Source organism: Nycticebus coucang, chromosome 8, assembly GCF_027406575.1.
Source record: "Nycticebus coucang isolate mNycCou1 chromosome 8, mNycCou1.pri, whole genome shotgun sequence".
In the NCBI taxonomy this organism is placed as follows: Eukaryota; Metazoa; Chordata; class Mammalia; order Primates; family Lorisidae; genus Nycticebus; species Nycticebus coucang.
Genome location: NC_069787.1, coordinates 6726397 through 6754017, shown reverse-complemented (window position 1 = coordinate 6754017; position 27621 = coordinate 6726397). Strand labels below are relative to the sequence as shown.

Sequence of the window (27621 nt, the reverse complement as noted above, 5' to 3'; positions counted from 1 at the left end):
CAAAGGGTGCAGTGACTTGCCCAAGGTTACATAGCCAGCCAGTGACCACGGGGATTTGCACTGCTCTCTAATGGGCCTCAGGTCCAGTCTCCAGGAGAGGGAATTGGCCCTACCAGCTAGAGCCTGAGAAGCCCTTTCAGCCTCTCTGCCAGCAGCCTCGAGAACACTTAAAACCACCCCACATATGAGAATGGTATCTATTTTTAAAGTCCAAATACCAGGAGAGCTGGGCCCTGCAGAGCAGCTGTCTAGGCCAAGTGTTTCAGCTGAATTGTCTCTAGAGTTTCTTTGGAATGAAACTGAGACAGTCCTTTTTGGTTCCTTGAAGGGGGCAGTGACTGCAAGTGGGGGTCCCAGACAGGGTGGAAGAAGACTTTGACTGCTCTTCCCGAGCCCTGGCTCTAAGAGCAGGAGGGTCCTCTATCACTGAGACTCCCAGAAGTCAAAATGCACAAACTCAGGGGTTTCTCAGGAATTCCCAAATCATTTCTGGAAAACACAACCAGGAGACCTGTCTGGTGGGCTGGTTCTTCACCCAGTTGGCCGTGTGACCATAGGCAGTTCCTGGAACCTCTCTGTGCCTATCTGAGCATCTGCCTCATGCTAGGAGCTGGTCATTTGATTAAAACCTCCCAAGGAGGCAGGGCATCATGGCTAATGCCCATAATCCTAGCACTCTGGGAGGCTAAGCAGGTGGATTGCTTGAGCTTAGGCAATTGGTCTCAAAATCAGGAGTTTGAGACCAGCCTGAGCAAGAGCGAGACCCCGAGTCTACTAAAAATAGAAAAATTAGCCAGGCATTGTGGCGGGTGCCTGTAATTCCAGCTACTTGGGAGGCTGAGTCAAGAGGATGGCTGGAGCCCAAGAGTTTGAAGTTGCTGTGAGCTATGATGACACCCTGGCATTCTACCCAGGGTGACAGAGTTAGACTCTGTCTCATAAAAGCAAAAACAAACAAAAACTTCCCAAGGATGCCATGCAGCATGGGCAAAGAAAATTCTCATTTTATACATGGAAAAACTGAGGCCTAGAGAGGAGGCAGTCACCTCATTTCACCCAGTTGATAAAACAGCCAGACCAGTACAGTATACTTACTTAAAGAAACTAACTTTGATGCTCAAGCTCTAATCCACCAAGTCATACACTTTCTTCCCTCCTATTCCTCCACTCACACACATATACAATATGGCTTTCTTCCTCTGAGAGCTGGGTATCTGCAGGAACCCAGGGGTGTCTGAAATGCTGAGGCATATTCAGAAGAACTGGTTGCTGAATCCAAGTTTCTCCTCGCTATTCGGCTGTAACCTCTGTTAAGGGCAAGTTCTCTCCCTCTCTCCCCTTTGCCCTCACCCTGTCTCCCTGGCCTTCTGCAGAGCTGTTCTTTTCTGAGCCTGGAGTCCCAAAGATAAACCCAATGGGTCTCTGCCTCTGTAAGTTTACAGTCTAAGGCAGTGGTTCTCAACCTTCCTAATGCCGCGATGTATTTTCATTGTTACAAAGGGATTGCAACCCACAGGCTGAGAACCCCTGGTAAGGTGTGATGCTCTGGTGACCAAACTTACATCACAGATTAAGAAGTGCTATGATGGAAGGGTACAGAGTGCTCTGAGAGGATTCTTTCTGCCTGGGGGACCTCTGTGCTTAGGGAGTGTGGGTGGGTTGTGGGGCAGGGTGGTCAGAGTCATCCCTGAGCTGGGACATTCAAGCTGGGTTCTTGATGGATGAATAGGAGTTCAACAGGTAGCGAAGAAAGCAGGGCAGGAGGAGCAAAGGAGCACATTCCCTGGGTTACTGGGCTGAGCTGGGCCCCATGGCTTACAGCAGAAACAGCTTGGAGATCCTGTCTGCCTTTTCAAATTGTCCCCTCACTTGGGCCCATCTCAGGCACTGGCCTACCTCAAATCAAGACCTCCTTTTTGACCTTACCTTGGCCCAGAGGTGGGCACAGTCATCCCTGCCCATCTCCCTTCTTGCTATCAGTTCCGCTTCCTTCCTTTTCTCAGCAGCTTGAGGCTAACCCACCTGTTAAAAATAAATAGTATTACATGGACAAGTTCCCCCCTAGGAACAGGGCACTGTGGGCTAGCATGACATCAAGCAGCAGGCCTGAGCCTAAAGGCCAGAATCCAGCACAAGAGGTGGATGTAGGGGTCATGATGGACTCACTCCATCATGCCAGGGCTGGTGTGAAGGCGCCCAGTGGCGTGAGACCTTCTCTGGGCCCACCTCTGTCTGGCCTCAGCCTCATAGCATCTCTCCACATGGCTCTGTCCTATCTTCCCCTCAAATCTCCACTCTCCAGTGCCTGCAAGAGCCAGTAAATGGGTGAAGTGGGCCAAGCAGGGACCTGATGAAGTGGAGAGAAGGCGGCCAGGACCTGACTCCAGCAGTTATTGTCACTGGATATTGTAGGCCCAATGTATTCAGATGTTCTGTTCTTAGAAGACTCTGGAAGTCAGCTTTTAATGTCAGCTCTCCCAGTGTTCAGATATTGATGAGTAATTCAAAAATTTTTTTTTTTTTTGCAGTTTTTGGCCGGGGCTGGGTTTGAACCCTTCACCTCTGGCATATGGGGCCGGCGCCCTACTCCTTTGAGCTACAGGTGCCGCCCGTAATTCAAAAAAAATTTTTTTTATACCAGATGGCATTTATTTAGGAACCAAAAGGCTTAACATTAGAGGATATTCACATAATTCATATCACAAAGAGGTGAAAGGAAAAAATACATGTGACGATCTCAATGTATGCATAAAAGGCATTTCAAAATATTCAACAACCATTTGTGATCTATCAACAAAAAAACTATAACAAATTGGGAGTAGAAATACATTCTTAAGTATATCTTTATATGCTTGATAGGAACTTCCCATCATGTTGAAGTATTAAGATACTCCTTTTTGACCTCAGAAATAAGACAATAAGCACCTCCTAAAATGTAGTGAAGTAGGTTTTTGGCTATTAGTTCTTGGCTGATGTTTTCTGCTGAATTCATGTTAATCAACGGCTTCTCCCTTAGTATTTTCCCTTAGAAATATTGAGCAATATTACCCAAATACTGGCCTATTCAAAGCTGTCTTTTTCTTTGAGTCTTGACACTTGAGAGGGACGTAATTCAAATTTTTGAAAACACATTTGCAAGCTGGACACAGCTGAGGCTACCAGTTTCAGAGCTCAGTTTTACCCTCTTATTAATCATAATTATGGCAGATTGATGCCCAGTAAACTCCCCCTATTCCCCAAATCTCCATTGCCTGCCAGCTGAGACTCTGCAATTTCAAATGCCTGGGATAGGACCTCAGGTTTTGGCATCAGGTCACATGGATCCACCCACCTGGAGGTGGGCAGCCCTTGACTCTGGTGCCCATACTAGGTTGGTGAGCCAGTCAGCTGTTGACACTAGTCTCCAAAATATGCCCATGGCCTGTCAGCCTGGCCCAGGGCCTAGGTTTTCAAAGTGTTTTCTGACCCTCAAACAATCAGTCAGGAACTTGTTAGAAATGCAAATTTTTTTTTTTTTTTTTTTCTTTTTTGAGACAAAGCTTCACTCTGTTGCCTAGGCTATTGTGCCATGGGTCAGCCTAGCTCACAGCAATCTCCAGCTTCTGGGCTCAAGCATCCTCCTGCCTCAGCCTCCTCATCTGGAACTACAGGTGCCCATCACCATGCCTGGCTAGTTTTTCTATTATATTTAGTAGAGAAGGGTGTCTCTCTTGCTTAGGCTTGTCTTGAACTCCTGAACTCAAGGGATCCTCATGCCTCGGCCTCCCACAGTGCTAAGATTACAAGCAGAAATGCAAATTCTTGGGCCCCACCCCAGACCTAGTGATTTGGAAACTCTAAGGGTGGAACCCAGCAGGGTTTAACAAGCCCTGCAAGTGATTCTGATGCCAGCCAGGTTTGAGACCCACTGGTCTAGGGGCAGAAACTGAGTTAATTGTCTAAGATGGGGGTGGACATAGCTCAGCCTCCTCCATCTGTCTGGTAGAGAGGCTTCTCCCCAACCCCTGACTTAGTCACAGCATGTCTGTTCAAGCTTCTGGTGCCCTTCTCCCTGCTGTTGTGAGATGTGGATGATGTAATGTGCCATTCTAATGACAGCAGTGCCATTTACTGGGTGCTTACCATGTACACAGACAACCTCATGAAGTAAACTGAAGATCAGAGAGTTGGAGTGATTTGCCCAAGCTCACATTCACACGAACATCAGCAGCAGAAACCACAGACCGTGAAGCCCTAAGCATTTAGCCAGCATGCTGTGCTGTTTCTAGTCTGCCACTGTACGGCAGTGGTGTCACACATCTTAATCTCCTTGTGGCAGCCCAGTCATTAGCTGCCTGTAACAACAGCGATATATTCTGAGAAATATATCATTAGGCAATTTCATTGCTTTGCCAGTATCCCAGAGTGTTCTTACATAAACCCAGAGGCTTACTGCTCACCTAGGCTATATGGGACAGCCTCTTGCTATTAGCCTGTACAGTGTGTTCCTGTCCTGACTACTGGAGGCAATTGTAACAGCTGGGAGTACTTGTTTATCTTGATGTATTTAGACACAGAAAAGATAAAGTAAGTATATGGTATGGGAGATGAAAATGGGATCCCTGTTGGGTGGCTCCGTTGGAATCTGTTATGCAGCACATGGCTGTCCTTGCCCTTGAATCTTTGTATCAAGGTCTACCTCTAGGGGGACTCTGAAATATTGCCCAAGTCCACTGAAGCCCAGGAGCTGCTTGGCAATCCTCCCTTCTCTGTCCTCCCTTTCCAGGTTCATGGCCACTAGCGACCTGATGTCTGAGTTGCAGAAGGATTCCATCCAGCTGGATGAGGACAGTGAGCGCAAGGTGGTGAAGATGCTGCTCAGGCTCCTGGAGGACAAGAATGGCGAGGTCCAGAACCTGGCTGTCAAGTGGTGAGTGTCGGCCTTGGTGGGGACGGGGAGCACCCCAGGAGTCCCGGCCTCTGAGAGGACAGTGGTTGAGCAGCGCTTGTTGGATAGTGCCTTAGTCTGGGCTTCCCCAGAATTAGATGCTGAGACAAGGATTCACGTGTGAGTGTATTTGGAGGCGGTGCCTGAAAACTGGTAGAAGAGACAGAAAGTGAGGCAGGGAAAGGAAGAAAGCCAGTGAAGGGTGCATCACAAAGTGACCACTGTGGATGATTAGCTCAACCCCATTGGGGACCCCTGGGACACAGTATAGGACATGCCCTCTTGGAGTTTTCCCACCCAAAGAGTGAGGGAGCTGGGACATTAATTATTGGTCTTTGGTTGAAGGCCACCCCTGGAGTAGGATAGAGGATTATTCACTTCCTGGCACCTCCAGCCAGAGAAAGCTCTCACACAGAGATGCAGGCAGCCAGAAGGTCAGGGTGACCTGCACTAGAGCGGTAAGGGCTGAGGGGACATGGGATTGAGGGCAGGGTGTCGCGACCCCTAAGGCCCTGGTCTCAGTCGCTGCAGGAAGGAGCCGGGAGTGGCACGGATTAGAAGTACAAGCTTGCGGGAGGCCCGGGCTAACCTTAAGTGCAGAGTAGCCCTGAGCCCCCTCTGCAGCAGCTATTTATTAAGGTTATACATAACAGGTGTGGAGAGTTAAGGTAATGACGTACGAGGGCTGCATGCGTAAGGACTGCCACCTGCTCTTTCCTCATGTGTTCTTGCCCCACAACCCCCATGAAGAAGTACTAAGCAGGATGTTTGACACGGGCTTACTGGTGAGTGACCGATCTTATCTCCTTCGGGAACACTGAGTTACTTGGGGGATTGCCCCCAAGTCACAAAATGTCTCTATGCTTGCCAGGAGACTGTCCTGTTCTCAGTGTTTCCTTTTAATGTGATAAGAATCAGTAACTGTCCTTTGCAAGCATGGTGTCCACTCCTCTACAGCAGGGTCCCCAAAGGCTTGGCCCTGGGGTTTGTGAGGTTGTGATTGTGAGACCTCGGTCAGTTACCTCCAGAATAGAAGAAGTGAAACACAGTGTCTGCAGGGCACATGCCTGGGATGGGTAGGGGACTTGAGAATGGCAAGGGTCAAAGGTCAACAGGGTGAGAGAATTGGGGCAGCACCACTCAAACCACACTCTGAGCTGGGCACAGGCATCTTTTGGGGGCATATTAATGAATTATAACTGGATCCCAAGAACAGAGAGAATTCAGTAAAGGGTTTCATGCAGCGGAATGATGTGGTCAGGTTTGTGGTCTAGGAGTATCTTTCTAGTCATAGAGTGCACACAGGGGGAGGTAGGGTTTCCCAGCTGCAGAACCAACATACCTTTTCATATCGAGCAACTTGTACTGCCCTTTTCCTATTTTCAAATATCAAATGAAATTCATGCATAATAAAACCTACTTCTGGGGCAGCACCTGTGGCTCAAAGGAGTAGGATGCTGGCCCCATATGCCAGAGGTGGTGAGTTCAAACCCAGCCCTGGCCAGAAACTACAAAAAAAAAAAAAAAACCCTCCAAAAAAATAAAACCTACTTCTGCATATAATTACAAAACAATATGTATATAATGCCCTAACAGGGGTGTCTAATCTTTCTTACTCTGTGCCACAAATTGAAAAATAAGAGTTGCTTTGGGCTTCACATTAAATACACAAACATTAAGGATAGTGGATGAGCAAAACAAAAGGTTTGTGGATACTTTTCGGGATATCTGACAACACAGATCAGCAAAACAATCCTCAAAAAATCAGCATGTGGGTGGCACCTGTGGCCACATGTGGGCAGGGACCTGGCCCCATAACTGGGGGTGGCGGGTTCAAACCCGGCCCCGGCCAAACTGCAACCAAAAAATAGCCGGGCATTGTGGTGGGTGCCTGTAGTCCCAGCTACTCGGGAGGCTGAGGCAAGAGAATCACCTAAGCCCAAGAGTTGGAGGTTGCTGTGAGCTGTGATGCCACAGCACTCTACCGAGGGCAATAAAGTAAGATTCTGTCTCAAAAAAAAAAAAAAATCAGCATGTGCCTGTGGGCCACAGGTTGGATGTCCCTGTAACCTAAAGAAAATATAGAAGGAACATAGTGTATAGTAGTGTGTGTTTCAATATGTAAATGCCTGGGCACTGTGACAGTAGAAGTGACAATAAAGTTACAAGAAGCCTGCACCCAGGTGTGAACTCATAAGCAGAGATGAATACAGGAACACGGGTACTGGGGGCTCAGATATCACAAGCAGCATTGGTCTTAGTGGTGAGATTTTTCAAAGTGGTAACCATTTTCCAGTAAAATTTCCAAGAACACAAAGTACAGTCTTCCTTCAGTTTACCTCCTAACTTGGAAAATCTAGACTACAGTATATTAAAGCAGTGCAGGCCAGGGGTGGTGGCTCACACCTGCAATCCCAGCACTTTGGGAGGCCAAGGTAGGAGGATCACTTGAGGCCAGGAGTTTGAGACCAGCGTAAACAACATAGCAAGACCCTGTTTCTACAAGCAATTAAAAAATTAGCCAGGCATGGTGGTGCACACCTGTAATCCCAGCTACTCAGGAGGCTGAGGCTGGAGAATTACTTGAGCCCAGGAATTGGAGGTTGCAGTGAGCAATGATGATGCTACTGCACTCTAGCCTGAGCAACAGAAAGAAACCCTGTCTCAACCACCCCTCAGCCCCCCACCCCCCAAGCAAGTACGTTGTGTTTATATGTAAAATGAAATTCTAGACTCAGGTAATTGTAGAAAGGCTTTTTGTATAGAATGCCCAGTGGGATCTCAGAAACTCTTTTTTGGCTTTGTTCTTTATTTTTCTGCCGCTCTGGGTAGAGTGCTATGGCATCGCAGCTCACAGCAACCTCAAACTCTTAGGCTCAAGAGATCCTCTTGTCTCAGTTTTTCTACGTTTTAGTAGAGACAGGGTTTCGCTCTTGCCTAGGCTGTTCTCAAACTCCTGAGATCAAGCAATCAGCCCTCCTCAGCTGTGCTAGGATTATAGGCATGAGCTTACAGATTATAGGATTATGCACCCAGCATGGTAGAAACTCTTGCTGACCAAACGACACAGGGCTTTATTTTGCAATATTGTCTTTCTGTTCCTGCCCCCAGCATCAAAGCCAGAAGTGCCAACCCTATAGTTATCATGACCAAAGCCCTGTAAGTTGCCATGGGAGGATCACCCCTTTTGGCAACCAATGCTACAGGAGGTAGGATGGAGGGCTTGGTGACTATTTAGATGAAGGAAGTCCAGAGAGCAAAGGTTTGAAAATGAGTATGCGTTGCAGTCCTCTGGGGCACTTGTGGAAACTGTACCTTCCTCAGAGATGCAGGTGCCACCCCCACCTAGAGAATTTTTAAGTCTCACCATCCAGGCCAGGCAAGGTGGCTGACGCCTATAATCCTAACACTCTGGGAGGCCAAGGTGGATGGATTGCCTGAGCTCACAAGTTCGAGACTAGCCTGAGCCAGAGCAAGACCTCCTCTTGAAAAATAGCCAGTTGTTGGGTGGCGCCTGTGGCTCAGTGAGTAGGGCGCCGCCCTCATGTACTGAGGGTGGCGGGTTCAAACCCAGCCCCAGCTGAACTGCAACCAAAAAATAGCCGGGCATTGTGGCAGGCGCCTGTAGTCCCAGCTGCTCAGGAGGCTGAAGCAGGAAAATCGCGAAAGCCCAAGAGCTGGAGGTTGCTGTGAGCCCTGTGACATCATGGCACTCTACCAAGGGTGGTAAAGTGAGACTCTGTCTCTACCAAAAAAAAAAAAATAGCCAGTCGTTATGGCAGGCGCCTGTAGTCCCAGCTACACGGGAAGCTGAGGCAAGAGAATCACTTGAGCAAAAGAGTTTGAGGTTGCTGTGAGCTATGACAACACGGCACTGTACTGAGGGCAACAAACTAAGACTCTGTCTTAAAAAAATAAAAAAGTCCCACCATCCAGGCCACTTGAAACCAATTACAGTAGATCCTCTGTAAGTAGACCATCCCAGGGACTGTAACAAACTGGTCAACATCTGGAGGTGACCAACACAAGGAACTAGGCCTGCTGTACCAATATGTACATGTGGTGCATGTCTGGTCTTTGAAAATTTGGTCAACTTAAGGAGGTGGTCAGTGTAGAGAGGGGGTCAACTATGGAGATTCTATTGTAACTAAAGCCTTTTCTGACGGCAGCACCCAGGTAAACATTTTTCAAAGGCCTCAGGTGATGGCAGTGTGCAGCCACTGTTAAGAACTGGGGGTCAGGGGCCGGGCACAGTGGCTCGTGCCTATAATCCCAGCACTTGGGAGGCCGAGGCAGATGGATTGCCTGAGCTCACAGGTTCAAGACCAGCCTGAGCCAGAGCGAGACCTCATCTCTGAGCGTTGTGGCGGGCACCTGTAGTCCCAGCTACTTAGGAGGCTGAGACAAGAGAATCACCTAAGCCAGGAGTTTGAGGTTGCTGTGAGCTAAGATGGAGAACCCGTGGTCTAGTACCATTTTAAAACTTCATGTGCATTTGAACCCCCTGGAGACCTGGTGGAACTGCAGGATTCTGGGAAGGACCTAAGACTGTGCCCCAAACAAGTTCCCAGGTGACACTGATGATGCTGATCCACAACCAGAGTTTGAGAAGCAAGATAAGGCAGAGGTTCTCAAAGTATGGTTCGTGGACCAGCACCAACCGGGGAACTTGAACTCTGGGGGTGGGGCCTGGTAATCTGTGTTGTAACAAGTCCTCCCAGGGATTGTAATACAGACTTACGTTAGAGAACCATTGTTTGGCCGTCTATTGAGATCCAAAACATAGGGAGCCACGTAGGTTTGAGAGGTGCCAGGAAGATGTGGATACCTCTCTTTCTGGCAAAACAGAGGAGCCCTTGTAGAGTGAAGCCTTTTCCTTAGCACATGTGGCCCTAGGAGCAGGAGGGGACCTGAAGGGGCACCCTGATGCAGGCTGAGCCTCAGGCTTTTGGGCTCAACTTCCACCTTCCCTCCCTGCTCAGCCTGGGTCCCCTGGTGGGCAAAGTGAAGGAGTACCAGGTGGAGACCATCGTGGATGCCCTCTGTGCCAACATGCGCTCAGACAAGGAGCAGCTCCGAGACATCGCGGGCATTGGCCTCAAGACTGTACTCTCGGAGCTCCCGCCTACAGCCACAGGTACCCAGGTCCCCAGGACTAGGTGCTGGTATTATTTGTCCTAGTTTATGGTTAAAAAACCAAAGCTCAGAAGGATGAAGGGACTTTTACCTAAGGTCACTCAGCTAGTAGGTGGCAGAGAATTCAGATGGGCTCTATTGTCAGTTAGGAATGCTTTTTTTTGCTCAAATAAGGAAATGTAAGCTGTGGCAGTTTAAAGAAATACATGATAATTCTGGAGGACTCAGCTACTCCATTTTTGTGGCAGTTCCTTTTTGTTGTTGTTGTTGAGACAGTGTCCCACCCTATGCCCTGAGCAGAGTGCAGTGGAGTCATAGCTCACTGCAACCTCAGACTCGCGCTGTGGGCATCCTGCTGCCTCAGCCTCTGCTGGAATTACAGGTGTGAGCCATGGCACCCAGCTGGGGTTTTCTTTCTTTCTTTCTTTTTTTTCTTTTTTGAGACAGAGTCTCGCTTTGTGGCCCTCAGTAGAGTGCTGTGGCATCACAGCTCAAGCAACCTCAAATTCTTGGGCTTAAGCCATTCTCTTGCCTCAGCTTCCCAAAGTAGCTGGGACTACAGGTGCCTGCCACAGCACCAAGCTATTTTTTTGTTGCAGTTGTTGTTGTTTTAGCAGGCCGGGCCGGTTTCAAACCCAGCACCCTCGGTGCATGTGACTGCCACCGTAACCACTGTGCTACCAGTGCCAAGCCAAGGTTTTTCATTTTTTTTTACTGTGTTGAGGTCTCACTCTCTCTCAGACAAGTCTCAAACTCCTGAGCTCAAGCCATTCTCTTGCCTCAGCCTCCCACAGTGCTGGGATAACAGGTGTGAGCCACCACACCTGGCTGTGGTAGTTCTTTTAGTGGCTCAGTTGACAGGGTTGTCTCTTGTCCATATCTCCTTCCCTTTATAAGAAAAATATTTTTTCCAGAAGTCCCCAGAAGACCTCTATTTATAGAACTGGATCACATGGCCACTCTTGGCAGTAAGGGAAGCAGGAAAGGAAATGTTTAATTTTTCCCACCTCCCCAGTGAAAGTGGACAAGGAGGAAGGGGTGGGGGTGGGTGAGCCAGCCCAGATCTCAGCCATTGGGTCCTCAGTGCCCCTCACTAACTCCTTTAATTTGGTTGGACTCAAGTCAAACCTTGGACCATGGGAGCCCTAACTTCCCTGAATTAGCAGGACTCCAGGAATGTGAGCTCAGGAACACAGCCAGGGTTGGAAGCTGCATCTTTTCCTAGGCCAGGGCCTCATTGTGCCTGCCTTGTGCCCTGTGCAGGCTCTGGGCTGGCCACCAACGTGTGCCGGAAGATCACAGGCCAGCTCACCAGTGCCATCGCCCAGCAGGAAGATGTGGCTGTGCAGCTAGAAGCCCTGGACATCCTCTCTGACATGTTGAGCAGGTGCAGGAGGTCCCCATGGGCAATGAGGAGGAGGGGGCAAAGCGGGACAGGGAGGGACTCAATCCACAAATCCAGAACCTGCTACCCAGTGGGCCAGTTCTTGGGGCTCCTTAATCACCCCAATAGCCCTGCAAAGAAAAACTTGACTGTCACCATTTCACAGCCCCTGAGAGGTAGCATGGTCTGCCTTAGGTCATGCTGTCCATAAAACCTCTCACAACTTCAGTACCTACTCTGCAGCCAGAAAAATGTCAGGTGCTGGACTATTGCTAGGAGTATGGCGTTGGATCAGTCTCATTTGCTCCTAGGGAAGAGTTCACAGACAACATCAAACTTGGCCTGGCCCAGCAGCTCACACCTATAATCTCAGCACTCCAGAAGGCTAAGGCAGAAGAATCACTTCAGGTTAGGAGTTCAAGACCAGCCTGGTCAATAAGTGAGACCCCCCCCATCTCTAAAAAGTATTATCTCGGATGGTGGCAATTGTTCCCATTGCACTCTAGCCTGGGTAACAGAGCAAGACTCTGTTTCTAGAATAAAATAAAACTATGAATGTACTCCCTAAGAACAGAGCTCATAGAAGCTCACAGGAGCCCCCAAGCAGCTGGGGGTAGAGAACCTTCCTAGAGAGGGTTCTGCGAGAGCTGAGCCTTCAAGGGGGGCAGAACTTAGCTGGGTATGGGTGAGCTTAAGGGGAATGCTGCCCTAGCCTGGTGGGGAGAGGCAGGAGAAGACATGGAATGCCATGCTTGTGCCCGGCAGTCACAGAACTGGGCAGAACTGGGCTTTCAGGTGGAGAGCTGAGTGTGGAGGGCGGGGCAGGAGTCCTTATATGTTTCACAGGGATCTTTCTGCACTGTGGAGAGCAGTTGGGAGGGCACTGAACACACAGGCAGGGAACTGGTTAAGCACCTCTGTGAGCAGGTGAATTCAGGTTATATTCAGGAGGGAGACTACCCCAGGACATGGACTGGATGAGACAGGCAGAGACCTGAAGATGACCCCTAGCATCTGTCCTTAGTAGCTGAGTGGACAGACAGAGGGGCTACAACGGGTGGGGTGCACTCCAGGAGCAGGAGCAGGTATGTGGGGAGATGATGAACTCATTTAGCCTCATGCTGGATTTGAAGAAGGCACCCACTCAGCCTTTCATTCCATGAGGGCAGGTCCTGGGTCTGGCTTCCAGCACAGCCCCTGTCCCCTACCAGGTGAACAAGCCAATACATAAAATGAAACCTTTACCAGGAAAGGGGCATGGCCTGGGCATAGAGATATGGGAGGATAAGGTCTGTGAGCTCATGTGGAGTGGGAGGAGAAAAGCCTTCAGGCCTGTTTGAGGGTGGGGATAGAAGCTGCTGAGGCAGGCAGGGCCTGTCTTCCATATGTGCAGAAGCCATTCTCTGCACAGTTTATCCAGAGGGCACTAGGGAACCATAGAAGGAGTTAAGCAGAGGAATGACCACTTCAGAAATAGATTTTAGGGCTTGGTGCCCATAGCACAATGGTTACGGTGCCAGCCACATACACTGAAGGTGGCAGGTTTGAACCTGGCCCGAGCCAGCTAAACAGCAATGACAACTGCAACAAAAAATAGCTGAGCATTGTGGTGGGTACCTGTAGTCCCAGCTACTTGGGAGGCTGAGGCAAGAGAATTGCTTAAGCCCAAGAGCTGGAGGTTGCTGTGAGCTGTGATGCACTCTACCCAGGGTGACATAGTGAGACTATCTCAAAAGAAAAAAAAAAAAGTAGATTTTAGACCACTTTGGTCTCTGTGAGAAAGATGAACAAGGGGGCAGGGGCTGGGTGGTATTGAGGCAGGCCCTGGACTCCCAGGAAACAGGGGCAGCCTCACTAGGGCCCCTGTACCCACCACCCATCACCCCTGGGTCTTTGCCCCAGGCTGGGAGCCTGGACACCTGGGTTTAAGTCCTGGCCTTGTATTTCTTGGCCCAGGGGCCTTGAGAAGTCTTTTCTCTTTTTACTTTCTCTCATGTAACAATAAATGATTTAAATAATTCCTTCTCACAGTTGCTGGGCGTATTTTTCAAAGGCCATTGAGTTGTCACAGTTACTGGAGCGTAGGCCAGGAGAGGCTGAAGAGGGGGGTGCCTGGCTGGGACTGCCCGCCAGGTGGGCCCGCCTGACGCCTGCCTGGCTCCTGCAGGCTGGGCGTCCCGCTGGGCGCCTTCCACGCCAGCCTCCTGCACTGTCTGCTGCCCCAGCTGAGCAGCCCGCGCCTAGCCGTGCGCAAGCGAGCGATCGGGGCGCTCGGCCACCTGGCGGCCTCCTGCAGCACGGACCTCTTCGCAGAGCTCGCTGACCACCTGCTGGACCGGCTGCCTGGCCCGCGGGCGCCCGCCAGCCCCGCCGCCATCCGCACCCTGATCCAGTGCTTGGGCAGTGTCGGCCGCCAGGCGGGTCACCGCCTTGGTAAGGGGACGGGCCCACCGTAAGGGAGGGGGCGGGCCTCGTCAAGGGAAAAGGGCTGGGCTTCCTCGGTGGGCGGGGCCTATGAGGCGGACCGCCTCCTAGGCCAGGGAGTGCGGCTATTTTCCGGGAACGAGATTGGGAGGGCGGAGCCAGCGCCAAATGTATGGTCTGGCTCTAAAAGGAAGGGGCTTGGATTAGTTACTTCTGAGATCTAGAAGCTCCGAGTAATTATGATTATAAACCATACCACTAAACTGTTAAATAAAATAAGATGCTGACAGTTACAGCTTGATAACCTGTTAGCCAGGTTTGAATTTTTAAACAAAACTATTGGGGGGCTGCGCCTGTGGCTCAAGGAGTAGGGCGCCGGTCCCATATGCCAGAGGTGGCGTGTTCAAACCCAGCCCCAGCCAAAAATCACACACACACCACACAAAAAAAAACTATTTGAGACCAGGCAAGGTGGCTCACCTATAATCCTATCACTCTAGGAGGCCAAGGCGAGTGGATCGCTTGAGTTCAGGAGTTTGAGACCAGCCTGAACAAGAGTGAGACCCCATCTCTAAAAATAGCCGGGCATTGTGGCAGGTGCCTGTAGTCCTAGCTAGCTACTCGGGAGGCTGAGGCAAGAGGATCGCTTGAGCCCAAGAGTTTGAGGTTGGTGTGAGGTCTGACACCAAGGCACTCTAGCCAGGGCTACAAAGTGAGACTCTGTCTCAAAAAAAAAAAAAAAAAATTATATATATATATATATATATATATATCTCCATGTGTATATATGTAGAGAGAGAGCACCTATGTACATAAAATAAACCACCCCATTTCAAGTGTACAATTCAGTGTGTTTTGACCTTTGCCTATAACTGTGAAACTATGACAACAAAGATACAGAATGTTTCCCTCAACCCCAGAAGTTTCCTTGCACCTCCTGTAGCCCATCCCTCCTGCCTCGTCCCAGGCAGACACTGCACGGTTGTCACCATAGATTAGTTTTCTGGAAATGCAAAGTTGCAATCAGGTTCGAATTTGTCCTCAGACACCCTGGAATTCCAGGCTAGAACAAAGCAGTGTGGATAGTATTGGCCCACGGTTACCCCACCTAACTCCTGGCTGTCTCACTGCAAGTAGACATCCCAGCCGGCATGTCTATACCCTGTCCCGCTCCCCTGTCCCCAAACAGCAGCCCGTACTCAGCCACCCTTGAGAGCATGGACCTGGGAGAGAGGCCTGCATGGGTTTGGACAAGTGCTCAGGATCAGTTGGGCAGGAACTCAGGGGTCCCAGGTACCTGGGCAGAGTAGAGTCTACAGGAAGCATGTTGGAGGCCTCCAGGTCAGCATACCCTTCTTACACTGGGAAAGGGTGTGGCTGGAGAAAGGCAAGGGTGAGATTCTAGAAAGCGTGGAGGCCAGGCAGAGGCCCCTCTTGCCTGATCTATTAGGTCAGTACCTGCCTTCCCCCTTCTCTCTTCCATGGGCTTACAACCTGTGGAAGAATAAGACAAGGAAAGAACAATGGTTTTAACAATGAATGCTGCTCATTAAGTGCTCTGTGCCAGGACCAGGGCTAAACTCTTTATCTGCATCATATTATTAATTTTTACAAAATCTGTGCCCATGAGGCATTGTTGTCCTGACTGTGAAGATCAGTAGACTGAGGTCAAGAGAGGGATGTGACCTGCCCAAGGGACCGTAGTATACCGGTGACACAGTCAAGGCTAGATCCCACATCTGCTTGGCTGTGAAGCCTCTTGAGTTGAATTTGCAGTGGTCAGAGTGGCAGGTGTAGGAACAGGCTGATTGCTGTGGGCTAGGGGAACCTCGGGAGAGAGCTGGCCTGGCTTCAGTGACCCACCTGGCCCTGCAGGGGCCCATCTGGATCGCCTGGTGCCCCTGGTGGAGGATTTCTGCAACCTTGATGATGATGAACTCCGGGAGTCCTGCCTCCAGGCCTTTGAGGCCTTCTTGAGGAAGTAGGTGCAGTGGGGGGTGCCTGGAATTTCTTTGGGAAATTGGCGGGGATGGGAGCAGGATGCTGACCTCAAAGCAGTAAAATCTCAGGACCCACCCTTTGGGGGGCGTGGTCTCCATCCTCTCCTTCCTGGATCCATCAGTCTCTCCCATTCTACCCCACAGGTGCCCCAAGGAGATGGGCCCTCATGTGCCCAACGTGACTAGCCTCTGCCTCCAATACCTGAAGCATGACCCCAACTATAACTATGACAGTGACGAGGATGAGGAGCAGATGGAGACAGAGGATAGTGAGTTCAGTGAGCAAGGTGCGTGGACAACGTTGGTGGGTGAAGGTGGGCCTTGTAGGGATCCCTCAGCCAACAGTGCCCCTGTCCTGATGCCAACTCTCCCTCGGGCTTCAGCCCTAGACTGCACAGATGACACTAATGATAGTCATAATCACTATCATTTATTGAACATCTGTGTTCCTTATAGTAGCTCTCAAAAACAGGCTGGGTTATTGGCTGGGTGTGGTGGCTCACTCCTGTAATCCTAGCACTTTGGGAGGCCAAGGCAAGTGGGTTGCCTGAGCTCACAGGTTTGAGACCAGCCTGAGCCAGAGCGAGACCTCATCTCTAAAAATAGCCGGGCACTGTAGTCCCAGCTACTTGGAAGCTGAGGCAAGAGAATCGCTTAAGCCCAAGAGTTTGAGGTTGCTATGAGCTATGATGCCACGGCACTCTACCAAAGGTGACAAAGTGAGACTCTGTCTCAAAACAAAACAAAACAAAACAAACAGAACCAGGTATTATTATCCCCATATTTCCGACAAGGAAACTGAGGCTGAGGTTTGTCTGAGATAACACAACTAGGAAGTAGCATAGCTGGGACTTGGAGCCAGGTCTGTCAGACTCCCTTACCTCTCTGTACCGTTTTCTAGTGGCTTTTTTTTTTTTTAGACAGAGTCTCAAGCTGTCACTCTGAGTAGAGTGCTGTGGTGGCGTCATAGCTCACAGCAAACTCTTGGTTCAGCCTCCCAAGTAGCTAGGACTATAGGTGCCCACCACAACGCCCAACTTTTTTTTTTTTTATATAGTTGTCATTGTTGTTTGGCAGGTCCGGGTCAGGTTCAAACCCACCAGCCCTGGTGTATGTGGCCAGAGCCCTAGCTGCTGAGCTACGGGCGCCGAGCCTTTCCTAGTGGCTTTTAAGAGGTAATGCTTTTAGCTGAGCAGAGGGAAGCTCTGATGGTGGATGGCAGGCACTGACAGGGGAAAAAGATATTTGGATGGGGGTGGCCTCAGGAGTTTCTTTCCTCCTGTGCCTGTGGTCCTATCCATCTCTCTGATGGGTTTCTAGGGGTATTAATGAAGATGACAGACTTAGGGCCTGATGGGGTGCTTGGAACAAGATGGAATGGCAGGGGATGAGATTGGACAGGCATACTGGGGTCTCAAGCACCAAACCAGGGAGTTTAGACATTTTCTTGTCAGTAGTAGGGAGCTGTGGATATTTCTTTGTGGGTGGCATCAAACATGGGTGCATCAGAAGGGATATCTGCTGAGCTGATGTGGCCTGTCCAGATGCAAGTGCTCTGAGAGTCTGAGCGTCAACAGTGGGGCATGGCCAGGAACATGCTGGCCTTGAGCCTATATTTTGGGGTGCTTATGGTTATGTGCCTTCCCCAGGTGATGGGCAGGTGTCACAGGCCTGAATCTCATTTGTCATCTATAAAATAGGACTTAACAGCACCTTATTTCCCAGGTGGTGGTAAAGACTTGAGGAACTCTTGCCTTTTAGGGGAGCTTGTAGAATAGAAAGCCACACAAACCCAGCATTTCCTCAGTATTAATCCTGCTTGGAACCCTTTGGACTCAAAGCCTTAGAGAGGCTGGGGGTGGAGAAAGAAGAGGCCAAAGGGAGCCACTGCCACTTCTGCTCTCTGGAATCCCAGTAAATGAATCTTCACACAGCCTATCCTGAAACCAAAGGATGGGTTTTGTGCCCCAGATGGATTCTCTGAGTCTAAAATGAAGAATTGGAAGTCAATTTTTTCCCCTGATAGAGTCAAAACAATTAAGGGCCTGGTAGGCAGAGGGAGCACCCTAGTTCACCTACACATATTTCCCTAACGTGGGGTGAGCCACTTCCTGTCTCTAAGTGCCAGTTTTCTCATTTCTGAAATAGAGATATAATCCCTGCCTCACAGGGTGGTCATGGCCTAAGATAAAATTGTGCATTCAATGTGCTTAGTGCATCCCTGGCACTCAGAGGTTGTGCTTAGTGCATCCCTGGCACTCAGAGGTTGTGCTTAGTGCATCCCCGGCACTCAGAGGTTGTGCTTAGTGCATCCCTGGCACTCACAGGTTGTGCTTAGTGCATCCCTGACACTCACAGGTTGTGCTTAGTGCATCCCCGGCTATCAGAGGTTGTGCTTAGTGCATCCCCGGCTCTCAGAGGTTGTGCTTAGTGCATCCCCGGCTCTCAGAGGTTGTGCTTAGTGCATCCCCGGCACTCAGAGGTTGTGCTTAGTGCATCCCCGGCACTCAGAGGTTGTGCTTAGTGCATCCCCGGCTCTCAGAGGTCTTTGTTAAAAAATAGAGGCTATTTCTCACAGGGGTAAGCCCTGCTCCTCAGGGTGCAAAACATGGTGTGTGCTCCCTGTCCTGGGAGACGTGGGCCCTACAGGCATCTTGTTCCTGCCCTAGAGAGTGAGGATGAGTACAGTGACGATGATGACATGAGTTGGAAGGTGCGCCGGGCAGCGGCCAAGTGCCTCGCAGCCTTGATGGATTCCTGGCCCGACATGCTGCCTGATTTCCACCGCACCCTGGCACCTGCGCTCATCGGCCGCTTCAAGGAACGCGAGGAGAATGTCAAGGCTGATGTCTATGGGGCTTACGTTGTGCTGCTGCGGCAAAGCCGGCCCCTGAAAGGATGGCTGGAGGCAGTGGAGGAGCCCACCCAGAGCAGCAGCAACCTCCACATGCTGCGGGGACAGGTGGGCTGCCTTTGTCCCACACCTGCTCTCAGTGTCACTGGGAGTTCATCTAAGGGGAGGACAGAGCTGAGGAGGTGGAGGGGCCTGCAGATGGGATCTGCCAGGCCTCTGCTTTGCCCTCATGGAGTGTGACCTTGAGCTAGTAACTTCCTCACTCTGTACATGTGACATGGACATAGGAGGGTCTGTGTGTAGTCATAAGATTCCTGGCACAGAATGAGGGATGAGTTCCTGGGACATGTCTTCCCCATGCTAGGCATCCTGTCTGTGGATGTGCCTGGACAAGGTCACCTGGGAGCAGGCAGGTAGGGAGGTTGCCCAGTGGTCCCTGACCACCTCCACTTGCCCACAGGTGCCCCTTGTGATCAAGGCCCTGCAACGGCAGCTTAAAGATAGGAGCATCAGAGCCCGCCAGGGCTGCTTCAGCCTCCTCACCGAGCTGGCGGGCGTCCTCCCTGGCAGCCTGGCAGAGCACATGCCTGTGCTGGTACCAGGTAGGTTAAACTACACACAGGCTACACACAGGTATCCACCATGCTGAACCTCTTCCAGAACCCAGGCCCCAGCCCTAAGTTGAGCCCCCAATCCCCTAGAGAGCCTGGGCCCCAGTCCCGGGCTGAACCCCTGGTCAGCAGCCTGCCGTGGCTCTCCACCTTCTGCAGTGAGCACAAGGCTGGCTTCCAGGCCCTACTCCTTAGATTCAGATGAGTCCCCAGCCTTGTTTCCTTCAACCCTGCCACTGACATCTTAGAGACTTCTGTGTTAAGAGTTTAGGTGCTCCACCACTTCTAGGGAGGACCCACCTTGGGTCAGGGTCCATGGGCACATAACCTTTGCACCCACCCCGCAGGCATCGTTTCCTCTCTGGCTGACCGTTCCAGCTCCTCCACCATCCGGATGGATGCTCTAGCCTTTCTACAGGGGCTACTGACCACGGAGCCAGCTGAGGCCTTCCACCCACACCTGCCTGCCCTCCTGCCACCTGTGATGGCCTGTGTGGCCGACCCTTTCTACAAGATAGCAGCTGAGGCCCTGCTGGTCCTACAGGAGTTGGTGCGGGCCCTGTGGCCATTGGACAGGCCTCGGATGCTGGACCCCGAGCTTTATGTTGGAGAAATGTCCACAGCCACCCTGGCGCGACTCCGCGCCACTGACCTTGACCAGGAGGTAAAGGAACGGGCCATCTCCTGCATGGGCCACCTTGTAAGCCACCTGGGCGACCGACTGGGGGATGACCTGGAACCCACTTTGCTGCTGCTCTTGGATCGCCTGCGGAATGAGATCACTCGGCTGCCTGCTGTCAAGGCGCTGACTCTGGTGGCTGTGTCCCCACTGAGGCTTGACCTGCAACCCATCCTGGCCGAGGCACTGCCCATCCTGGCCTCATTCCTGCGTAAGAACCAGCGGGCACTGCGGCTGGCCACATTGGCTGCCCTGGACGCCCTGGCCCAGGGCCAGGGACTCAGCCTCCCGCCATCTGCCGTGCGGGCGGTGCTGGCTGAGCTCCCCACCCTGGTCAATGAGAGCGACATGCATGTGGCCCAGCTGGCTGTGGAGTTCCTCACCACGGTGACCCAGGCCCAGCCATCCTCTTTGGTGGAGGTCAGCGGCCCCGTGCTCTCGGAGCTGCTGCGGCTGCTGCGTTCACCCTTACTGCCAGCTGGGGTGCTGGCAGCCTCTGAAGGCTTCCTGCAGGCTCTGGTGGGGACCCGCCCCCCATGTGTGGACTATGCCAAACTCATCGGCATGCTCACTGCACCCGTTTATGACCAGGCTGTGGACAGGGGACCAGGCCTACACAAGCAGGTGTTCCACTCGCTGGCCCGGTGTGTGGCAGCCCTCTCAGCTGCCTGTCCCCAGGAGGCGGCAGCCACAGCTAACCGCCTGGTCTGTGATGCCAGGTCACCCCATTCCAGCACTGGGGTTAAGGTCCTGGCATTTCTGTCCCTGGCCGAGGTGGGTCAAGTGGCTGGGCCAGGCCCCCAGCGGGAGCTGAAGGCAGTGCTTCTGGAAGCCTTGGGATCTCCCAGTGAGGACGTGAGGGCTGCGGCCTCGTATGCACTGGGCCGGGTGGGCGCTGGCAACCTGCCTGACTTCCTGCCATTCCTGCTGGGGCAGATCAAGGCTGAGCCCCGGCGGCAGTACCTGCTGCTGCACGCGCTCAGGGAGGCCCTGGGGGCTGCCCAGCCTGATAGCCTGAAGCCTTATGCTGAGGACATCTGGACCCTGCTGTTTCAACACTGCGAGGGCACCGAGGAGGGCACCCGGGGGGTGGTGGCTGAGTGCATCGGGAAGCTGGTCCTCGTGAATCCTTCGTTCCTTCTGCCTCGCTTCCAGAAACAGCTTGCTGCAGGTAGGGGCATGGGCAAAGGCAGCCCGGCTCAGAGGTGGGCACTTTGCCCTGAACATCCAGGCCGCTCACGGCAGAGTTAGCTATTGGGTACCAGAGTGACAGTGTCTGTGGAGTAAAGGCTAAGGAGCCCTAGAGAAACATGGTGTTTCCTGAGACTTGAAAGCTTCCTCCCATGGGACTCTCTGGGATAGAAGGCACAGGACAGCATCTTTGATATGTCCTTACAACAAATATACTTAAAAGTTTTATGGCGCCATTTTCATAATCGTTGGTGTCTATGGTAGCCTAATGCTTCAGGCAAAAGTTAATAAAAGCAGCTCTTTAAGGGGCTGAAGACTGCAGTTTGCAGTCAGCTCTCAAGCTACCTAGAGACAAGAGCGGATGTCATTGTAGATTGGGATTGGAGGACATGTCCCTGGGCTTTGGAGAGGGCCAGGCAAGAATGAAGGGTGCATATGTTTTAGGTTGTCTTAGGGGGAATCATTGGGGTGTTCACAGTTCTAGGAAGTAGAAAACAGGCAGATGGGGTTGTGGGGCTCCTGGGCAAGTGAAAGTCCCCAAGACAAAAGGCCTCTGGCTTTGAGCTGGCCCCACATAATGGTCAGCAGAATGCAAGCAGAGTGCTTAGTACACTCCGTGGTGCCTGCAGTAACTGGTACTGGGTAAAGCAAAGGCCGCTGTTGTCTGAGGTATGTCAGCACAGTCGAGGCCTCCTCGGGGTACTGGGTTGTCTGACCGTCATCACTGTGTGGTGCCAGGAGGAACATTGTGTGATGGAGGACAACACATGTTACATGAGCACCAAGGGTCTCAAGATGAGGAAGAGCCCTGCTGCTGTGTCTACATGCCAGTTTGTTCCTGTCCCATGCCCCCAGTGGAACCAGCTACCTGGTCACACTGTCTTCTTACTTTCTGAGGAAAGTACTTTCCCAGCTGCAGGGAAGCTTCAAGCTGAATGAGTGGCCTGCTTCCAGCAAGTTCCTGGGACTTCTGGTCGGCGCTCGGTGGACAGCCCCTGTGCTACTTTCCACCTCCCCTCCCTGCCCTCAGTGGTCCTTGGCCGCGTTTCTTTCTTTTCAGCTCTCTTAATCCTGTTCTCGTGTATCCATTTCATCACCCACCCCAGATCCCGGGAGCCAGTCAGGGTGGAAAGTGAGAGGAAAGCATCACAAATCTGCACTCAGTAACTTCTGCTCCTTCATACCTCAGCACCAGATACGAACCTTCTCCCACTGAGGTTGGAACGGAAAGACTGACGGAAACAGCCTGACCCTGTTCCTTGTAGCATGCTGGGGGCAGGGGCAGCGCGAAGAGGAGTGAGCAGTTCAGGGGAGATTCTGCCGAGTTATTCCCTTCCCCATTAAAGGAAATGTATTTCCCTCCCTCGCTTCAGCTTCTCAGAAAGCAAGAAGCAAGGCAAAGTTGAGCGAGTTCCCCATTGCCACGTTTGGGGGTGATCTGCCTTTCCTTAGACTCCCTTTCAGCCTGCCTGAGGCAAACTGGCCCTTGTGTGGAGAGTGCGGGAGGAGGGGCCTGCCGGGAATTTTAGATCTGCTATGTGGCCTTAGACATGAACTTAACTGCTCTGAGTCTCCCTTTCCTCAAGTGTAAAACAGAGATTAATAATCTTTTTTTATTATTATTATTTTTTTGAGACAGAGCCTCAAGCTGTTGCCCTGGGTAAAGTGCTGTGGCATCAGAGCTCACAGCAACCTCCAACTCCTGGGCTCAAGTGATTCTTCTGCCTCCGCCTCCCAAGTAGCTGGGACTACAGGCGCCCACCACAATGCCCAGCTATTTTTTTTTGTTGCAGCCATCATTGTTGTTCAGCGGGCTCAGGCTGGATTCTAACTCACCAGCTCAGGTGTACGTGGCTGGCGCCTTAGCTGCTCGAGCCACAGGCACCGAGCCTAATAATCATTCTTATTAGTTACTTTAACCATAATTTTCAAAATTTTATCATTATTTATTGATTAATAGGATTGGCCTGAGGATTCGTCGAGATAATATGTCTAAAAATTTTAATTCAGTCTCAAAACCCAAAGAAAGTCTTTTTGTTTGTTTGGGGTTTTTTTTTTTTTTTTGAGATGGGGTCTTACTACGTTGCCCAGCGTGGAGTGCAGTGGCTCCTCATAGGTGCAGCCCACAACTGATCAGCACCAGAACTTTGACCTGCTCCATTTCCAACCTGGGCCTGTTTACCCCTCCTAAGGCAACCCGGTGGGCCCCCTTACCCCTACCCCCTACTCCCAGGAGGTCAACATATTGATGCTGACCTTAGTGCAGACACTGATCGGCATAGCCACACCACAGCCCAGAACTGGATGCAAGTAGTCCTCCTGCCTCAGCCTCCCGAGTAGCTGAGACTACAGGCATGTGCCGCCACATCCAGCAGAAGTCATTTTTCAATGGCCACTGTCTCGGGCTGCTAGTTCTCCACTTGCATCCTGCGGTATGGTCTCCCAAGAACTGGTAGTCTTTTCCTCTCAGCTGCAGCAGGGAGAATTTAGGGGAACTTCAAGGCTGCCACGGGAAATAGTAGCATCAGCTTCCTAACAGATGGTGCGGGTGGTGCCTTGAGTGTGGAAGAGTACAGTTCTGTCCTCCACAGAGGCAGGGGAGAGAACCTTGACACCTTCCCACCTGTGAGTATCTGGGATGGTCCCTGCCCCTAAGTTACCTCTGCTCCTGCAGGTCGGCCACACACCCGGAGCACTGTCATCACAGCAGTCAAATTCCTCATCTCAGACCAGCCCCATCCCATCGACCCCCTCCTGAAGAGCTATATTGGTGAGCACCTGCTTCCCACCCCCAGCAGCACTGTTCTGTCCCTCCCCCCGGCCTCATACAGTAGCCAAGGGGAGTTGGAGACCTGAGAGGGCAACTGGCCCCCACAGAAAGTCCCTGCCTCCCTGCTGCCACAGGGTTGTTAGGCAAGCCCAGCATGTCCTTCTCAACTCTGAGCCTCACTTTCTTCATCTGTCAAATGGGTGCAAGAAATGTATGCATCTTCCAGGGTTGCCTTGGAGACCAATGGGCTACTGGAAGAGAAAGTACTCTGTAAACATAGAAAACCACCCTTTCACATGCCTCTCAGAGGCACCAAAATTGGGCAGGGAAGAGTGGCTCCCCAGATCATCCCTTGTCTGGGATACTTTCTGGCCTGAGTAGCTCAGGCAGCCTTCTCTGGAAGGAGGCTAAGCTTTCCTTCTGGGCCTCTGCAGGACCAGGTTCTTCCTGGACAAGGCAAATCCCTTCCCCCTTCAGAGCTTGGAGCCTACAGTCTTAAACTGAGCCATGCCAGAGTCTCGGTCCTCCTCATCCAGGCAGGGCAGCCCAGTGGAGTGGAGAGAGGTCCTGGAGCCCACCAACCTCAGGTTTGAATTCTGGTTCTGCCACTTCCTGGCTGTGTGAGTGTGGTGGGCAAATCATCTCATCCTCAGCTATAAAATGGGGGTGCTGATCTCCACCTGCTGGGGCACTGGTAAGTGAACTCAAAGGATCAGCAGTAACTACACTCTGAATTGGAGAACACATCCAGAAGCTACTGCGGTGTGGTCAGCAGCTTCATCCCTGGCCTGCCCCTGTAGGCATATACAAGGCTCCCAACCTGATTCCTCCATCCTGATGGAGCTGCCCTTGGCTGGCACCCCTGGCAGCCTCTTCTGGGTGTTTTGGTTTTCCTTTAGTGTATTTGAAATTCTTAGCAAATTTTTTGCCCAATAGGCTTAGCGTCCATTGTTTCTTGCCTGAATCAATGATTATTAAGTTAACCATTTCATTATAACTTCTATATTTGGCCAGGTGCTATGGCTCAGGGCTGTAATTCTACCACTCTGGGAGGCCAAAACTAGTGGATTGCTTCAGCTCAGGAGTTTGAGACCAGCCTGAGCAGGACTGAAACCCTGTCTCTACTGAAAATAGAAAAACTAGTCCAGCATTGTGGTGAGGACCTATAATCCCAGCTACTCAGGAGGCTGAGGCAAGAGGATCACTTGAGCCCAAGAGTTTGAGGTTGCGTGAGCTGTGACGCCATGATACTCTACCCAGAGTGACAGAATGAGACTTTGTTCCCCAACCCCAATAAAAAGGAAAACAAGGGCGGTGCCTGTGGCTCAAGGAGTAGGGCGCCGGTCCCATATGCCAGAGGTGGTGGGTTCAAACCCAGCCCCGGCCAAAAAACCAAAAAAAAAAAAAAAAAAAAAAAAAAAAGGAAAACAAAAAATTTGCATATTTATAAATTTGCATTCTACTCTCAGGAAGAACTTTTTCTTCTCCCCCATTTATTTATTCATCAGTTTCTTTGTACTATTATAGACTCATAGACTCCCATCTCATTCAATGGATTATAATCTATTTTCTGTTTAATCTTGATGCTCAAGGTTGTCTCAGATTTAGATCCTGAGAGTCCTTCCAGCTGTTCTGTGGATGTGTTTCCACCATTCTTTGACCATATCCTTGCCTTGGGGCACAATAAGATGCTGTAATTCATCTTGAACCTTTCTTGCACTGGCTCTGGAATCTGCCATTTCTTCAAGGACCTCTGATTCATTTTAATGGAGAATGGTATTTAGAATCCAAGATCTGGGCCCTAGGAGTGCTCCTTGCTACTTGTAGGCCCTCTCAGCAGACAGAACTAGGAAATGTATGCATGTATGTACACAAACACATGTGTATGAACACACACACTCTACCCTTCTCCTTTCTTCTCTCTCCCTCATTCTTTCTTCCCTCTACAACCTTCCCACCTGTCTTGAAAACCTTGATTTCACCAGCCGCCTCCTATTGCAGTCCAGCACCACAGGAACCTTCCCCCTTTCCATATCCTTGTCTCCCTTCTTGTATGGTGAGAAAGCCAGCTCTCATTAGTAGTCTGAGACCTGTGGACCCTCGCCTCTGTGAAAAGTTAACTTTGCGTAGGGTTCTTTTGTCTTTAGCCAGAGATCATCTAGTCAACATACTCTGGAAGTGGCTTGTATTGTGGAAGTGGTTTTCTCCTTCATAACTTGGTTGTGTTGATCATCTTGATTATAGTTAGGGTTTTTGTTTTTTTTAATCCCTGTAAGGATCTCCCATCCTTAATTATTTATTAAGTATATGAAACATTAACACAGTTGTAAGAAGCCTGAACTATGTCATAGTTTGTTTTCTGCTCCTATAAGAGAATACCACAGACTGAGTAATTTATAAAGAAGAAAAATTGATTTCTCATCGTTCAATAGTGTGGTACTAGCATCTGGCAAAGGCATCCAGAGATGTGACCAACAAACAGGCAAGATGTGGTCCGAACTTACCCTTTTAACAGGAGCCCACTCCCATGATAACCTACTCTGACAACAAGGGCATTAATCCTTTCGTGAGGGCTCCACCTTTAGGACCTGATCGCCTCTTAAAGGCCCAACCTCTTAATACCATCACAATGGCAATTAAATTTCAGCATGGGTTGGCGGCGCCTGTGGCTCAGTCGGTAAGGCACCGGCCCCATATGCCGAGGGTGGCGCGTTCAAACCCAGCCCCAGCCAAACTGCAACCAAAAAATAGACGGGCGTTGTGGCGGGCGCCTGTAGTCTCAGCTACTCGGGAGGCTGAGGCAAAAGAATCACTTAAGCCCAGGATTGGAGGTTGCTGTGAGCTGTGTGAGGCCACGGCACTCTACCGAGCGCCATAGAGTGAGATTCTGTCTCTACAAAAAAAAAAAAAAAAGATCAATTTCAGCATGGGTTTTGGCAGGGACGTTCAAACCATAAGCACTATACACATACAAAAGCTATACTTTGTGAAGTGCTATGTGACTCTGTTTAAGTTCTGTTACCTCTCTGATCTTAAGGAGCCTCATCTGTGATATCAACTTAACATTTATAGAGTCCTTCCTCTGTGTTGGGCATTCTGCTATGTGCTTTTAATGCATTTCCAGATTTTTTTCCTTTATATTGAGATAGAGTCTCACTTTGTCACCCTCCGTAGAGAGCTGTGGCATCACAGCTCACAGCAACCTCCAACTCTTGGCCTCAAGTGATTCTCTTGCCTCAGCCTCCCTAGTAGCTGGGACTACAGGTGCCTGCCATGACACCCAGCTATTTTTTTTGTTTAGCAGGCCTGTGCTGGGTTCGAACCCACCAGCCCCAGAGCATGTGGCCGGCGCCCTACCCACTGAGCTATGGGAGCCAAGCCCATTTCTACATTATTAAAACTAAAAACAGACTTACAGTGTAGATACTGGTGTGACTCCCCCCCTCCCATTTTACACATGAAGACATTAAAAACAGTCTTACAGAGTAAGTACAGGTAAAATGAGCTCCCTTTCTAGACATGACATTAAAGCTGTTCAAGGTCCCACAGTTAAGCAGGAGAGTCCGGATTGGAAGCCAGGCTGCCCTTGAGCCCACATTCTTAACTTTGAAGGGCTGTTGTTCCTGGCACAAAGGAGATTCTTGT

The 27621-nt window shown here is 50.8% G+C and overlaps 1 protein-coding gene across 2 annotated transcripts in view; it reads left to right on the top strand.

Annotated features, from left to right (window-relative positions):
- The window catches only part of CAND2 (cullin associated and neddylation dissociated 2 (putative)), a 36092-nt gene that overhangs the window by 1841 nt on the left and 6630 nt on the right, over nucleotides 1-27621 (top strand). The window contains exons 2-11 of one of the 2 annotated variants that reach the window (XM_053599193.1): nucleotides 4766-4909; nucleotides 9910-10064; nucleotides 11327-11450; nucleotides 13615-13880; nucleotides 15747-15852; nucleotides 16016-16158; nucleotides 18541-18833; nucleotides 19186-19327; nucleotides 19684-21186; nucleotides 23881-23976. In XM_053599193.1, the coding sequence (XP_053455168.1) occupies nucleotides 4766-4909; nucleotides 9910-10064; nucleotides 11327-11450; nucleotides 13615-13880; nucleotides 15747-15852; nucleotides 16016-16158; nucleotides 18541-18833; nucleotides 19186-19327; nucleotides 19684-21186; nucleotides 23881-23976 (2972 nt within the window). The remainder of the gene's footprint in view (nucleotides 1-4765; nucleotides 4910-9909; nucleotides 10065-11326; nucleotides 11451-13614; nucleotides 13881-15746; nucleotides 15853-16015; nucleotides 16159-18540; nucleotides 18834-19185; nucleotides 19328-19683; nucleotides 21187-23880; nucleotides 23977-27621) is intronic. The other variant, XM_053599194.1, reaches the window with a different exon arrangement.